This window comes from Hyla sarda, chromosome 3 (assembly GCF_029499605.1).
Source record: "Hyla sarda isolate aHylSar1 chromosome 3, aHylSar1.hap1, whole genome shotgun sequence".
NCBI classification, from domain to species: Eukaryota; Metazoa; Chordata; class Amphibia; order Anura; family Hylidae; genus Hyla; species Hyla sarda.
The window spans coordinates 270,213,142-270,229,539 of record NC_079191.1 but is presented as its reverse complement, the minus strand read 5'-3'; the positions used below and the strand labels follow the sequence as shown (position 1 = coordinate 270,229,539).

At 44.3% G+C, this 16,398-nt stretch overlaps 1 protein-coding gene across 5 annotated transcripts in view; it reads right to left on the bottom strand.

Moving 5' to 3' along the window:
* The window catches only part of PEX7 (peroxisomal biogenesis factor 7), a 257,673-nt gene extending 243,779 nt beyond the window's left edge, over nucleotides 1–13,894 (bottom strand). For 2 of the 5 annotated variants that reach the window (XR_008891365.1, XM_056566641.1), the window contains exons 1-3: nucleotides 13,605–13,887; nucleotides 9,231–9,288; nucleotides 2,938–3,088 (exon numbers count right to left, since the gene is read on the bottom strand). Coding sequence is in view for 4 of the 5 variants with exons in the window: in XM_056566641.1 (XP_056422616.1) it covers nucleotides 2,938–3,088; nucleotides 9,231–9,288; nucleotides 13,605–13,731 (336 nt within the window). In the remaining variant the exon portion in view is untranslated. Of the gene's footprint in view, nucleotides 1–2,937; nucleotides 3,089–9,230; nucleotides 9,289–13,604 lie in introns of all 5 variants that reach the window. The other 3 variants (XM_056566642.1, XM_056566644.1, XM_056566645.1) reach the window with 2 other exon arrangements.
* Between the last annotated feature and the right edge of the window lie 2,504 nt (nucleotides 13,895–16,398).

Sequence of the window (16,398 nt, the reverse complement as noted above, 5' to 3'; positions counted from 1 at the left end):
ACAGTGCCACATGCTGCAACACCCACACAACCATAGACTGTATCAGGGCATGCTGGGAGTTGTAGTTATCTAGTAACTAAATGCAACTTCCAGCATTTTCTGACACAAAATGCAGCACATAAACTGGAGAAGCAGAACACCCCCAGTAACACATAAGTCCCTATGAAGACTGAAAAATAGTGATTAAAATATTTTAAAATGTGCGTATATATGTGAATAAGCCCCTTTCCTAATAAGTTTCCAATTTTCTTTAAATAAAAATAATGTACAAAAATAAACATAAGTGGTATCGCTGCATGTGGAGTCCAGGCTATTAAAATATAATGTTAATTAAACCGTACAGTGAACGGTGTAAATGTAAAAAATAGTCCAGAATTGTTCATTTTTGGTCACTTCATATGAGAAATTTTTTATGGTGATCAAAAAGTTACATCTAGACTTTTCTGGGCTTGCCTCGGGTGTAAGAGGAGCTAGAGCTCTCCCTCCGCTAATAGCCTGGCATACCGCAATCAACTAAGTTGACAGCAGCGTCTAAAGGATCTTATATCCATCCCTGGTGGTCTAGTGGGGGGGCTGTACTATTTTGGTCGAAATTATTTTATCTATCAGGACAAGTGGATTTTCTTGAGGGACAAGTAGATTGCGTTCCGCTTTAGTCCCTTGGACAAGTAGTTTTTAAAAAAATTTCCACACCCCTGTAAGAGTGATAGATCTTTTAGCTATTCTAAGTGTTAGTATTACCATCTTTGTTATCGTCTTATAGCTACTTTCTCTATAGCCACCTCTCTCTCCTTTTGATAACCACTATGGAAGGACAATGGATGTGGTGATCATAAATACATCCCAAATTGCGGACATTATCACAGACCTTCATAATAATTACCATCTACGGTGTTCTGCAATATAAAAAAAATGTTTTCATTAAAAACCTCCCCGATTGACAGTAGTTCATATTATGAGGGCTACTTACCTTGTATGTATACTATGGGATAGTGTGGACTGGCATTTGCCATTCCTCACCATAATGTTGATAAACACTAAAATCACATGACGGTCACATGATCGGGAGTAGCTCTGATCATGCGCAATAGGCGCACACGGGGACTCCGGTGTGGGCGCTGTGGGATGAGAAACCTGAGCGCGCCTGCGCATGATCTGAGTGACATCACAGAATACACATTCAGAAGCAGGGAAGTAACGCATGCGCGTTACGCAGATGTGTACCTACCGGAAGTGCATTTGCGCTACCCCGGAAGTGTACGCCGGCCGGTGTATTTAATGGCAGTATGTTGAGCTGTATACATGCCGCCGGAGATTTAGGAGCGCGCTTATCGTGGCGCGCGGTCTCCATTGTTGATACTAGGCAGGCATGAGATAGGTATGTACCACAGTGAGGAACTATGTTACATCATGCTCCCCCCCCCCCCCATGTTTGACTGTATTAATGCAATGTGTTATAAAACTGACGGACATGCACTGCTGCTTGTTTATCTAGTGTTTCTTCTATGGAGATGCAGTGCAATAGACTGTCCATAGTTTATCGGTCATGAGAGTGGTGTCAATCAAGTGATGGTATGTACCCCTCCTGGGGAGAGTTTGCATGTACTTTTTTCATTTTTTCATGTATATGTTTTGCAGTTTCTATGTTGTACTGAGAGAGATGCAAATAGTTTGTTTATATGTTTATCTATTCAGGCACCTACTGCATCAGAGACAATTTAAAAGCACCAGAGACAAGTTATTTTTATAATTGATGATTGTATCCTATTAGTTCCTTGAGAAACCCCACAAGTTGGGGGGGAAACGCGTCGGAACGGATACCAAACTGTAACATTTTACCTTATCACTTTTCTCACGTGGTGTGGGGAGAGGTCCTAGATTATTAATAGCACCATGGAGTATATATGAGAATGCATTATTAATTGTGCCCCTGATATAACCGCAGTGACTGACAATTGTGGTAAGAGGTACATTATCTCTCTCCTAGGGTGCTGTCTATCTAACAATGGACCTTTGTCTCGTTATTTGATATGATTTTTCACCTTTAGGTCACAAATTATAGTTTATTTTGCTTAATTAATACTTATTTTAAAGCATATCATTAAAGTATATATATTTTAGAAAAAGGTTATTTTCAGCTGCTGTGATTTATTAGAGAGGAACCTTTAATCTGACAGTTTTTCTGTTGCTGTGATAAAAAGATTTTGAAATAAATATAAAATCTTGGGTAAAAAAACATCTTCACCACTGCTATTCGGTCATTCCATGACATGGGAATTTTAGAGTATAATTTAATATCTTCTTTTAAATTAGTTATAAGTGGATTCATATTTAAGAGAGGAAGACTAACAAAGTCTGCAGATAGTTCAATCCCCAAATAGGCGGTACAATGCGTAGCCCATTTTAGCTTATATCCCCCCCAGCCATTCCTCTTTTTGTTTATCTGCCATTAAGATTGGTAAAATAACCGATTCATTAATGTTTACTTTATGATAACTCACATTTGAATATAGCTCAATAAGATCCATAACAGCTGGAAGAGAGATATCTGGTGAGGTCAGTGTTATCAGCACATCATCTGCATATAGCCCAATTTTATGATCTGTATTCTCTACTTTAATTCCTAACATCATATTTGAAGATCGTAAGTGCTCCACGAAAGGTTCCATAATTATGGTAAATAATAAGGGGGACAGGGGACATCCTTGTCATGTGCCGTTATAAATCTTAAATTCTTTTGAATAACTCCTCCAGTGAACACTCTTGAGGATGGGTTTGAATACATCACCATGACAGAGTTAATATTGACAGAGTTGATATTTGTATAAAACCGCCTAGCTATCCCCAGTGAACTCGGTCGAATGCCTTCTCGGCATCCAAATGTCTGTGTTTTTATACAAACCTATAGAATACAGAATCTACCATTTTCCTTCATACCTCTTGGGTGTGCTCTCTGAAAACATGTACAGGTTCTTGGGGTTTGGATATGTCCCATAGTTGCAATGATCCATCTCCACTAGATGTTACCAGGATATTCTCACTAATTTCGCTCCATGTCACATCAAAGAGTGCATCGCTCCACTCAAAGCTAGAATGACAAATAGTAAATATAATTAGTAACCCCTTAAGAACACAGCTTATTTTGGCATTTTCGTTTTATCATTCTCACCTTCTAAGAGCCGTAACTCTTTTACTTTTCCATCTACAGAGCCATATAAGAGTTTATTTCTTTATTTATTTATTTTGAGTGACCAATTGTACTTTGTAAAGACACCTTTCATTTTACCATAAAATTTACAGCACAGCCAAAAATTATTATTTATGGTGGGAAATTGAAAACTGCAATTTTGCTACTTTTGGAGGGGGTGGGGGGGATGTTTTTACACAGTGAACGTTACAGTAAAAGTAAGACGTTCTCTTTATTCTGTGGGCCAATATGATTAAAAAGATCTTTACATTCTTTTCTATTATTATACTTCTTTAAAAAAAATAAAAATCTAACTTTTTTAACAAAAGAAGTATGTTTCAAATTGCCCTATTCTGACCCACTATAACTTTCACATGGGGCTGTATGAGGGCTAATTTTTTGTGCTTTGAGCTGTAGTATTTATTAGCACCATGTTTGCGTATATGTGATTTTTTGCTCACCAGTTCACACCGAATAGCGAACTTTTTTTCCTGCACGATATAATTTTTTCCTATGCCGGCCAGCTTCTTACATGACAGTGTGCTCAGCCTATCACTGGCCGAGGCGGGACATCATCAGTGATAGGCCGAGGCGGGACATCGCCGGTGATAGGCTGAAGGCTCTGTGACGTTCCGATCCCCAGGAAGCAGCAAGAGCAGCAGAGGGACCGTGAAGCCGTTTCCGGAGCAACGGGGGAACGTAGGAAGAAGGTGAGTCAAAGTTTATTTTGTTTATTTTTGCAGCCCGGGCTCAGGATAGTACAGTACAGCGGCTGATAATTATTTGGGGGGGGGGGGGGGAGAGAAGCAGCGCTCGCGGGTCACACATGATTTGTCCCCCGATGTGGAGGACAGCACAGCGCTGGGCTGATAAACCGAGGGGGGGGGGGGGAGAAAAGCAGCGCCCACGGGTCGCATGATGATTGGGGGGGGGGGGGGGGTAAACACTGTGGAGCCGCTATAATTTACAAAAATACCGTGATACACATTTTTGGTCATACCGCCCAGCTCTAGGGGGGGGGAGGGGGGCTTGATCACTTATTAAAACCTTTTTTTTTTTTACTTATTATTACAATCTTTAGATTGCTAAAAGTGATCAGCGCTATGCATAGGCATTGGACTGATCAGTGTTATCTGTGATCTACTTCTCTGATCTGCTAGAAGGCAGACCAGAGAAGAAGACTGCAGGAGCCCGCTGGGAGGTGGTAAGTGAAGCTCCAGCGGCCATCTATATTGGTCGGAGCAGCACGATTTCACTGCAGGTGGTACAATCAGTCTCGCTGCATAGATCGTACATGCTGCAGGCCATAAGTCCCAGTCAGCAAGGGCATACTGTTACGCCGAGCGCTCCGGGTCCCTGCTCCTCCCCGGAGCGCTCACGGCGTTCATCTTCTGTTAGCAGCGACTTGGTCAGACTCGCTGACCGGGAGCGCTGCTCTGAGTCCCCCGGCGGGGATGCGATCCTCGCGGCAGGACGTGCCTGCCCGCGAATCGCACCCCGTTCTGCTCACCTGCCCCGTCCTCCTTCCGTCCCATCCCGGCACGCGCAGCCCTGCTCTCTAGGGCGCGCGCCAGCTCTCTGAAATTTAAAGGGCCAGTGCACCACTAATTGGTGCCTGGCCTAATCAAGTGCAATCACCTCCATTTCATATATAAACCCACTTCCCCTTCCTGTCCTCGCCGTGTCTTGTTGCCCTAGTGCCCTGAGAAAGCGTTTTGTGTATCCCAAGACTGTGTATCCAGACCCTTGCCGTTGCCCCTGACTATGAACCATTGCTGCCTGCCCTGGCCTTCTGCTACGTCCGACCTTGCTCTTGCCTTGTCCCTGTGTACCGCGCCTGTCTCAGCTGTCAGTGGGGTTGAGTCGCTGAGAGTTGCAGTTTGGCCTTCCTAGTGGTTGCCACAGTAAAGATCGCTTTCCTGCAACTTTCCTTCCCACCCCCCCACCCCCTCCCTACCTGCGCCACTGATCTTCGCTGTCTCCACCGATGATCGGCGGTCCCCACAGCATCTTCTTTCCAGGTACCGGCCGCCATCTTCTCCCCCCGTTCTACCCAACATCCAGGGGTGGGCAGAGTGGGGGGTTTCCATGGCAACCCCCTGTCGTGCACTGCCATCGGTCAGAACTCATTTCTGACTAATGGCAGGGGATAGGAGGAGATCACAGCGCTGCAACCTCGCTCCTATCCCTTAGGATGATGGAGGCTGTCACTGACAGCTCAGATCAACCCTATTTTCCAGGTGATCGGGTCACCAGAGACCTGATCAGCCCGGAATAGGAGAAAATCTTCTCAGGACCCCCCTCGGCGATGTGCCGGGATACCTGCTGAATCATTTCCAACCGGCTAGAGGCGGGGACCGGAATTCCCACGGGCGTATCCATACACTCTACGTCCTTAAGGACTCGGGATGCAGGGCGTATGCATATGCCTTATGTCCTGAACAGGTAAAACAAAGAGACAGAATTTAAAGTCTCACCAAAGGATAAATCTGTTTTTAGACACAAATGTACATGTGTGCCTTTAATAATGTAACTTTGTAATGATTTTTCTTTCAAAAAAATTATAATCTAAAGGTCTCCTTTTTCAAGACAACTTAAAAACTAAGGGGGAAATTTATCAAACCTTGTGCAAAGTAATGAAGAGCGATTGTCCATAAAAAACTATTTGACTGCTTCTCTCTTTTTAAAAAATTGCCTTTTTTTAAAAATTGACTGATTCTGAATGGTTGCTTTGAGCAACTGCTTCAATGTTCCTTTGCACAAGATATTAAAGGGGTACTCCCCTGGAAAACATTTTTTTCAAATCAACTGGTGCCAGAAAATTAAACAGATTTGTAAATTACTTCTATTTAAAAATCTTAACCCTTACAGTATTTATCAGCTGCTATATGCTCCACAGGAAGTTCTTTTCTTTTTGAATTTCCTTTCTGTCTGACCACAGTGCTCTCTGCTGACACCTCTGTCCATTTTAAGAACTGTCCGGAGGAGGATAGGTTTGCTATGGGGATTTGCTCCTACTCTGGACAGTTCCTAAAATGGACAGAGGTGTCAGCAAAGAGCACTGTGTTAAGATAGAAAGGAAATTCAAAAAGAAAAGAAATTCCTCTGGAACATACAGCAGCTGATAAGTACTGGAAGGATTAAGATTTTTAAATAGAAGTAATTTACAAATCTGCTTAACTTTCTGGCACCAGTTGATCTAAAAATAAATGTTTTCCAGGGGAGTACCACTTGCTGTCTAAGGATTAGTACAAATTTGAATGAGACAGTGCCAGGTTTGTCACAGTTGCCCAGGCTGTTTTTTAAATCTAGCACACTTTACACTGACTAGTCTAATTTTAGACTATTAGTTGGCTAATTTTACTTCAATTTTGGCATATTCTTTTTCACAACGAGTCGAACGCAGGCCCCCTTCTATTGTGCAGCATGTGAGGGGCAGGGCACCAGCAACGGCCTGCAGCAGCTAATGCCATGTTCACATGCTGGAATGTCCGCACGGAAAATCTCTGTGAAGACATTCTACAGACTGCAGGCGATGACCTAATATACTGGTGCTAGCACTGCACAGGAATGTGCGATCTTATAGACTGCTATGGATTCCGTGCGGTGTCTGCAAAAAAAAAATGAACAGGTCCATTCTTTCTGCAGACACGAAACAGGTTCATTCTTTCTGCAGACATGAAATTCAGCAGAATCCCATTGAATTCAACGGGACTCTGCTGCAGCGGAATTTCTGTGCAGAATTCAAATGCAGAATTCCACACAGAAACATAGCCTAATAATGAACTACTCTGCAGCTAGTATCTGCTAGCATGTAGATGGTACCACCTTAAAAGGAGTCCCTGTGCTACCTTAAAGGGGTTGTCCAGTGGGAATAAACTTTTACCTATGGGCTTGCTATTAAAATAAAAACAGCGTATACGTATCTGTCTGGGTCCCACCAGTCTCCAGTGTCAGGATGCCCGTCCACAGGCTGGAGTCTGCCGTATCTCGATACACACTCTTCTTCCCAGCACTGTAGACATGACATCACAGCACAACTCCGCCAATCACTGGCCACAGCAGTTTCCCGCCTCAGTCAATAATTGGAAGAGCGGCACTGTGAGCTACATCACTGTAGACGCTACACTCTGCAGCTCTGGGATAAGAAGAGATACCAGCCAGTGAAGTCTATGGGAAAGACAGTCTTGTGGTTTCCAAAGGGGCATGGCTATGCTGCAGTGGGTGGATAAATAGCATTACTTCAGTAAATCCTTTCCACCATATGACTTATGACGTTGTCTATGGCCACATGGAATGCTGGGAAAGGTCAGAGACAACAGTAAAAAAAAGACTTTTACCACAGCACCTCCGAGTGTGGATCCTGTGCATGAAAACATTGCACAAAGGTAATAAAGGCATGTTACATAGTATTATAACTTGGCATAATGGGCTCAAAGGATGAAGAAAATAAAATTGTTGAATACCCCTTTAATTTACCTACCTAACAAAGTATGGTCCTACATAACAGTCGCAATGCGCAGTCCCATTATTAAAGGGGGAACTCCGGTAGAAACAAATAGAAAACAAATGTTTTCAAATCAACTGGTGCCTGAAAGTTAAACAGATTTGTAAATTACTTCTATTAAAAAATCTTAATCCTTCCAGTACTTATCAGCTGCTGTATAAAGCAGAGACATTTGTGAATTTCTTTTCTGTCTGACCACAGTGCTCTCTCTGCTGACACCTCTGTTTATGTCAGGAAGTGTCCAGATTACAATCATATCCCCATGGAAAACCTCTCCTGCTCTGGACAGTTCCTGAGACGGACAGAGGTGTCAGCAGAGAGCAGTGTGGTCAGACAGAAAATAAATTAACAAATTTCACTGTAGTACAGTGGTCCCTCAACATACAATGGTAATTCGTTCCAAATGAACCATCGTTTGTTGAAACCATCGTATGTTGAGGGATCCGAGCAATGTTAAATATAGGAAGGTATACTCACCTGTCCCCGTCGCTCCGGACCGTCACCGCTGCCCAGGATCGTCGTTCCTTATCGCCGTCATAACGTCGCTATGCACGCTGCTCCTATTGGATGACGGGACGGTGTGCGCGGCGATGTGAAGCCGATGATGGAGAGCGACGGCAATGTAGGGGATCCCAAAGAGGACGGTCTGGCGCGCCGGGGACATGTAAGTGATTGTCACCGGACCACACAGGGCACCTTAAACGGCTATCCGGTGGCAGCTGAAGAAGTCTGCGCTGTCGGATAGCCGTTTATGCGATGGCCCATATATACAAAAGCATCATATGTTGATGATGCCTTCAACATGCGATGGCCTCTGAGAGACCATCGTATGCTGAAATTATTGTATGTCGGGGCCATCGTAGGTCGGGGGTTCACTGTATATCTGTAGTATACAGCAGCTGATAAGTACTGGAAGGGTTAAGATTTTTAAATAGAAGTGATTTACAAATCTGTTTAACTTTCTGGCACCAGTTGATTTAAAAAAAAAAAATTCCACCAAAGTTGCCCTTTAAAGAGAAACTGACAGCTAGTTCACCCTCACTAAACCTAACATACTGGGCTATAGTGCTGGTAAATAGCTGTATAAAGAGGGGTTACTTACATGTTTAGTTATGCTGGTTACTAATTCTGTTTCCATTGCGTTCCTGTACACAATGGAGGTGGGGAGCCGGTTCGCCCAGCCCCCCTCCCTCATCAATATTAAATATCTCCCCCTTCTGAGACATGAGAGACTGTAAGGGGGGTAGAGCGCTCCGCTCCTTGCTACACCTGCGCACTCATCCCCCCGCCTCTCACTTCACAGAAGGAGGCACAGGATCGCAATGGAAAAAAATTTAGTAAAAGGGCATAACTCTGGAAATACTTTATCTAAATATGTATGTAACCTCTGTTTTTACAGCTATTTATTCGCACTAAGTATATTGGGTTTAGTGCAGGTGAACTAGCTGTCAGTTTCTCTTTAAATCAATAAAAAAAACAGCACTATCCTACTCTTTGTTACAGTGCCAATTATTACAATTCATGTTAAAACATTACCTTTTAAAACAAAGAAGCCCCGCATCATTTTGGTCTAGCAAGAATAAAGTACCACAACCTAAAGAAAACAAGCCACATAAGGAATATGAATAAACTTAAGGTTATGGTCAACAATGATAAAACAATCACTATAGACATTTTAACAAAAGTAGTCTAATAAAAATGATTACATAATCTATATATATATATATATATATATATATATAAAACTCAAGGTGTGTGTATATATATGTATGTATGTGTGTATGTTCCACAAAAACTTCCAAACGGCTAAAGATATTAACATGAAACTTGGCACACATGTTACTTATATGTCAACAACAAACATAGGATAGGTGATTTAACCCTTACTCACCCCCATTTGCCAGGGTCAGGGTTTTTGTTTAAAGTCCCATACAAGTCTATGGGAAATATTTGTTACTGCATAACTTCCAAACGGCTGGAGATATTTCAATACCTGGTACACATATTACAGGTCGGGATAGGAGGTCGGGATGTGGGGTTGGGATAGGAGGTCGGGATATGACAACAATATATGAGGACGGGATATGAAGTCAAAAGCTTCCTCCTTTGTTGATTTTCCTCCCCAGAAAGGATGAGGAAGGAAAAACCGGGCAACACCGGGTACTCAGCTAGTAAATAAATAAAAGGTATCACAACAAAGAGAGGGTAATCTAATATGAAGATTAAAGGGGTTGTCCAGCAAAAAATTTCTTATCTCCACAGTGATTTTGAAGAGAATGTGCAATGGAGATCGCAGGGAGGTCCAAGTGGTCGGACCCCAGGAATCAAAAACTAATCCCCCATCCTGTGGATAGGGGGATAAGAAATATTTTACCGAATAACCCAGTAAAAGCTAATAACAAACAGAAGGATTTTCTCCCCAGTTATGTTCATCATTGTGTCATATTTAATCCGCCAACCAGTACGGTAAGTATAAGTTCACTGAATAGGACTTTATGTTCTTGCCTAATTTTAGTTTAAATTCTGCAAGTCACACAAAAACGGCCTAAGGCTGGATTCACACTACAAAATTTCCGAGCGGAATTCCGTTTTGAAATTCCGCTAGGAAATACCCATGCAGCAGAGTCTGGCAGTGGATTTCTGCTGCACAGTGCACACTGCAGAATTTTCGAGGCGGACTTTCCACCCGGAAAATCCCCTCGAAAAATTCCACCAGAACATTGAACAGCATGGTGGGAACACAATCTTGTATGCCCAGTGTATCAATACAGAGTGGACACAGAAGTTGTCACTCACCATCCAGACGCCAACTTTATTCAGGAAAAGCAATGCATAACAGGTATAGGTAGGTATGGCAGATGTGGTGGTGTGAACACTGCCCAGTGTGTGTCAACACAGCCTTGTATGCCCAGTGTGGCGTGAACACAGCCTTGTATGCCCAGTGCGGTGTGAACACTGCCTTGTATGCCCAGTGCGGTGTGAACACTGCCTTGTATGCCCAGTGTGGTGTGAACACTGCCTTGTATACCCAGTGTGGTGTGAACACTGCCTTGTATGCCCAGTGCGGTGTGAACACTGCCTTGAATGCCCAGTGTGGTGTGAACACTGCCTTGTATGCCCAGTACGGTGTGAACACTGCCTTGTATGCCCAGTGCGGTGTGAACACTGCCTTGAATGCCCAGAGTGGTGTAAACACAGCCTTGAATGCCCAATGTGGTGTGAACACAGCCTTGTATGAACAGTGTAAAATGTGAACACAGCCTTGTATACCCAGTGTGGTGTGAACACTGCCTTGTATGCCCAGTGCGGTGTGAACACTGCCTTGTATGCCCAGTGTGGTGTGAACACTGCCTTGTATACCCAGTGTGGTGTGAACACTGCCTTGTATGCCCAGTGCGGTGTGAACACTGCCTTGAATGCCCAGTGTGGTGTGAACACTGCCTTGTATGCCCAGTACGGTGTGAACACTGCCTTGTATGCCCAGTGCGGTGTGAACACTGCCTTGAATGCCCAGAGTGGTGTAAACACAGCCTTGAATGCCCAATGTGGTGTGAACACTCCCTTGTATGCCCAATGTGGTGTGAACACTCCCTTGTATGCTCAGTGTGGTGAGAACACAGCCTTGTATGCCCAGTATAGTGTGAATACAGCCCCATGCCCATTGTGGGTTAAACACAGCCTTGCATGCCCAGAGTGGTGTGAACACTGCCTTGTATGCCCAGTGCAGTGTGAACACAGCTTTGTATGCTCAATGTGGTGTGAACACTGCCCTGTATGCCCAGTGCAGTGTGAACACAGCCTTGTATGCCCAATGTGGTGTGAACACTGTCTTGTATGTCCAGTGCAGTGTGAACACAGCCTTGTATGCCCAATGTGGTGTGAACACTGTCTTGTATGTCCAGTGCAGTGTGAACACAGCCTTGTATGTTCATACAAGGCTGTGTTCACAGGGAATACAAGGCAGTGTTGACACCACACTGGGCAGTGTTCACACCACATCTGCCATCCCTACCTGTACCTGTTATGCATTGCTTTTCCTGAATAAAGTTGCCATCTGGATGGCACTGGGCATACAAGGCAGAGTTCACAACACTCTGGGCATACAAGACTGTGTTCACACTGCATTGGGCATACAGGGCAGTGTTCACACCGCACTGGGCATACAAGGCAGTGTTCACACCACACTGAGCATACAAGGCTGTGTTCACACTACGCTGGACATACAAGGCTGTGTTCACACTACACTGGGCCAGACAAGGCTGTGTTCACACTACACTGGGCCATACAAGGCTGTGTTCATACAAGGCAGTGTTCTCACCACTCTGAGCATACAGTGTTCACACCACATTGGGCATACAAGGCTGTGTTCATACAAGGCAGTGTTCTCACCACTCTGAGCATACAGTGTTCACACCACTTTGGGCATACAAGGCTGTGTTCACACTGCACTGGACCATACAAGGCTGTGTTCACACCACATTGGGCATACAAGGCTGTGTTCACATTGCACTGGGCATACAAGGCTGTATTCACACCACATTGGGCATATAAGGCTGTGTTCACACCACATTGGGCTTACAAGGCTGTGCTCACACAACATTGGGCATTCAAGGCTGTGTTTACACCACACTGTGCATACAAGGCTGAGTTCACATTACACTGTTCATACAAGGTTTTGTTAACACCACATTGGGTATACAAGGTTGTGGTCACACCACACTGTTCATACAAGGCTGTGTTCACACTACGCTGGGCATACAAGACTGTGTTCACACTACACTACAAGGCTGTGTTCAGACTACACTGGGCGTACAAGGCAGTGTTTACCCCACACTGGGCCATACAAGGCTGTGTTCACACTACACTGGGCGTACAAGGCAGTGTTTACCCCACACTGGGCCATAGAAGGCTGTGTTCACACTACACTGGGCGTACAAGGCAGTGTTTACCCCACACTGGGCCATAGAAGGCTGTGTTCACACTACACTGGGTGTACAAGGCTGTGTTCACACTACACTGGGCCATACAAGGCTGTGTTCACACTACACTGGGCCACACAAGGCTGTGTTTATACAAGGCAGTGTTCTCACCACTCTGAGCATACAGTGTTCACACCACATTGGGCATACAAGGCTGTGTTCACACCACCCTGAGCATACAAGGCTATGTTTACCCCACACTGGGCATACAAGGCTGTGTTCACACTGCACTGGACAATACAAGACTGTGTTCACACCACATTGGGCATAGTATGCCCAGTGTGGGGTAAACACAGCCTTGTATGGCCCAGTGTGGGGTAGACACAGCCTTGTATGGCCCAGTGTGGGGTAAACACAGCCTTGTATGGCCCAGTGTGGGGTAAACACAGCCTTTTATGGCCCAGTGTGGGGTAAACACAGCCTTGTATGGCCCAGTGTGGGGTAAACACAGCCTTGTATGGCCCAGTGTGGGGTAAACACAGCCTTGTATGGCCCAGTGTGGGGCAAACACTGCCTTGTATGCCCATGGTGGTGTGAACACTGCCTTGTATGCCCAGTGTGGGGTAAACACAGCCTTGTATGCCCAGTGTGGGGTAAACACAGCCTTGTATGCCCAGTGTGGGGTAAACACAGCCTTGTATGCCCAGTGTGGGGTAAACACAGCCTTGTATGCCCAGTGTGGGGTAAACACAGCCTTGTATGCCCAGTGTGGGGTAAACACAGCCTTGTGTGCCCAGTGTGTGGTAAACACAGCCTTGTATGCCCAGTGTGGGGTAAACACAGCCTTGTATGCCCAGTGTGGGGTAAACACAGCCTTGTATGCCCATGGTGGTGTGAACACAGCCTTGTATGTTTTGCTCACGTGCAGGCTCAATAAACTAATAATGAAAGTGAATGTATGCGGTCACTAGGAAAGTACTGAGCTCTTCACCTGAGATGCCATAGTTCTGGGAGGCTGCACATGCCAGGCGAGTGGGTACATAAGGAGAGAACTCCACAGCATAACCGTGTCTAGCAGGGAGCCGGATCGCCCGGGTTACATTACCAGCTGATGCCATGCCTTATACCAGAGCTTCCAGGGCATCGCCGCCTGTAATGACCCCGCAGTCTGCTGTGTACGGTAGGAAATGACAACCTTCACTTCCCGGCGCACAGTACACCACAAGGGCTCGCTATCAGCAACAGTACCAAAGACTACAGGGGGCGGAGCATTCTGGGAGAACAAGCCAATCTGCAGATTTGCAGATTTGCAAACCTGCCAGTGTAAGAGGGGTCTAGCTGCAGACTGGAGCTCCATTCTCGACAGGAAACACGTGACCTCCACTCCATTTATTTATTGTTACCCAACTCTGCTCTGCCCACTCCTGTCACATGATCATAACCAGGTCCTTCAACCACTTGTGTCTTCTTTCCTACACTGCTAATCTCCGCCCCCCCCCCCCCCCCATGTACTGGTCACATGATTGTAACATCAAAACAGGATCTACACTTCCAGGTAGAAGGGACTCAGTGTAGGTCGTGGACGGGCAGTAATTGTTGTTGTGTCTGGAGCTTTCTGTTCCTTAGTGTGTCACCGCAGTAGTAAAGTAATTACATTAGGAGGAGGTTTGTTACATTGTGCTATCCGTGTGTCACTAAGTAGTAAGGTGATAACTTGATGAGAAGGTTTGTTCCATTATGTTACCCCAGTAGCAAAGTAATTACAAGTGAAGGGGGCTTGCTACAATGTGTCATCCCAGTAGTAAGGTGATTACATGATGAGAAGGTTTGTTATAATGTGTTACCTGGATATCACCCCAGTAGTACAGTGATTCCATTAGGAGGAGGTTTGTTACAGTGTGCCATCCTTGTGTCACAGGAATGACAGCCGGAGGGTCCCTACCTGTCTCTGTGTCAGCCTCAGCAGACTGTATAAGTGGAGCACCGATAACACTGATAAATGCTATACCGATGGCGTTGTATTGAACAGTGAATGTATTTATAAGAGTGCATTTAACCCCTTTCATGACCCAGCTATTTATTTATTTATTTTTTGCCTCACGTTTTTCTCCTCACATTCTAAGACCCATACATTTTAGATTTTTCCTCGGACAAAGGTATATTAGTGATTATTTTATGTGGAACAATTTGTACTTTTCATTGGCACACTTTATTCTATCATAATGTATTACGGAGCAAGAAAAAAAAATATATGTAACCCATAAGTTACATTACGGAGCTGCCTGTGGGTCCCCTAGATACCAGGGATTACCAGCATTTGATGGCCCATTTTGGCCTATTTTTTATGGCATTCACTGTGCTGGGAAAATGATGTTATCTTTATTCCGTGAGTCAATACTATTATGGCAATATCCAATTTTATATAGCTTTTTAATTTTTTTTTTTTCTATTCACAACAAAGTCCTTTTTTTCCAATTTTTTGTGTTGCCATATGAATGTGGCAATACCTATTATGTATAGCTATTATTAGGAAAGGGTATTTATTTTTTTTTAAACTTTCTTTATTGAAAACCTTTTTTTTTTTTTTATATATACCGTACTTTTCACTTTTTTACTATTACACTATGCTGCAATACATCGTTGCTGCAGCACAGCATAACTATTTGGATTACCTGACACTAAATGTTGATCCAGGGATTTATTCTTATTGCCATATTGGAGTCGAAAGGAATTTTTCCTTTATGGGGCAATTGGCATCAGCCTCATTGGGTTTTTTGTCTTCTTTTGGATCAACACAGTAGGGTCTTAGGCTGAACTTGATGGACTCTTGTCTTTTTTCAACCTTACAAACTATGTCACAATTTCACCTCACAGGCTGCCGTTCTCGGCAGACAGGAATTGATTAGCTGGCCTCCTGCTGCTATGGCAACCAATGGGAACCAGTGATTACATTGTGGCGTCCCTGTTTGGGAACTAGGGGAGTCCCCTCCCTCTATTAATCCCATATATGCCGTTATCAGTACTGATCACAGCATCAATGGGGTTAAAGGGTACCTCTCATCAAATAAACTTTTGATATATTTTAGATTAATGAATGTTGAATAACTTCCCAATAGCATGTTAATGAAAAATATGCTTCTTTCTATTGTATTTTTCCCGATCAGTCCTGTCAGCAAGCATTTCTGACTCATGCTGGAGTCCTAAATACTCAGAGCTGCCAGCCTGCTTTGTTCACAGCCAAACAGGCTGTGAACAAAGCAGACTGGCAGCTCTGAGTGTTCTCCTTTGTGAACAAAGCAGACTGGCAGCTCCTAGTGTTTAGGACTCCAGCATGAGTCTGAAATGCTTGCTGCCAGGACTGGTAGGGAGACCCCTAGTGGTCATTTCTTCAAAGTGGAAAATTAAATAGAAAGAAGCATATTTTTTAATAACATGCAATTGTAAAGTTATTCTGCATACATTAATCTATAATATATGACATTTTTTTTTTTTGATGAGAGGTACCCTTTTATGCTACGTAGACCAGCGTGATCCCGGCCTCAGCAGCTGCGGCAGGATCATGGGTGTGATTGACAGCCAAGTCCCGCCACCGATCAGCAGCACATATGCCCTGTTGTCCTAACATGTCAGCAGCTGGGGTGTGTGCGCATACTGTTGTAGGAAGTTTTCCCTCCCCTTTGGATAGGACTCCCTGTAGATAGTTTGCTCCCTGTAGGAAGGACCCCCTTTTAGGAAGTTGCCCCCCCCCCCTGGAGATAGGACTTCATGCTTGCTGAAAAACCCCT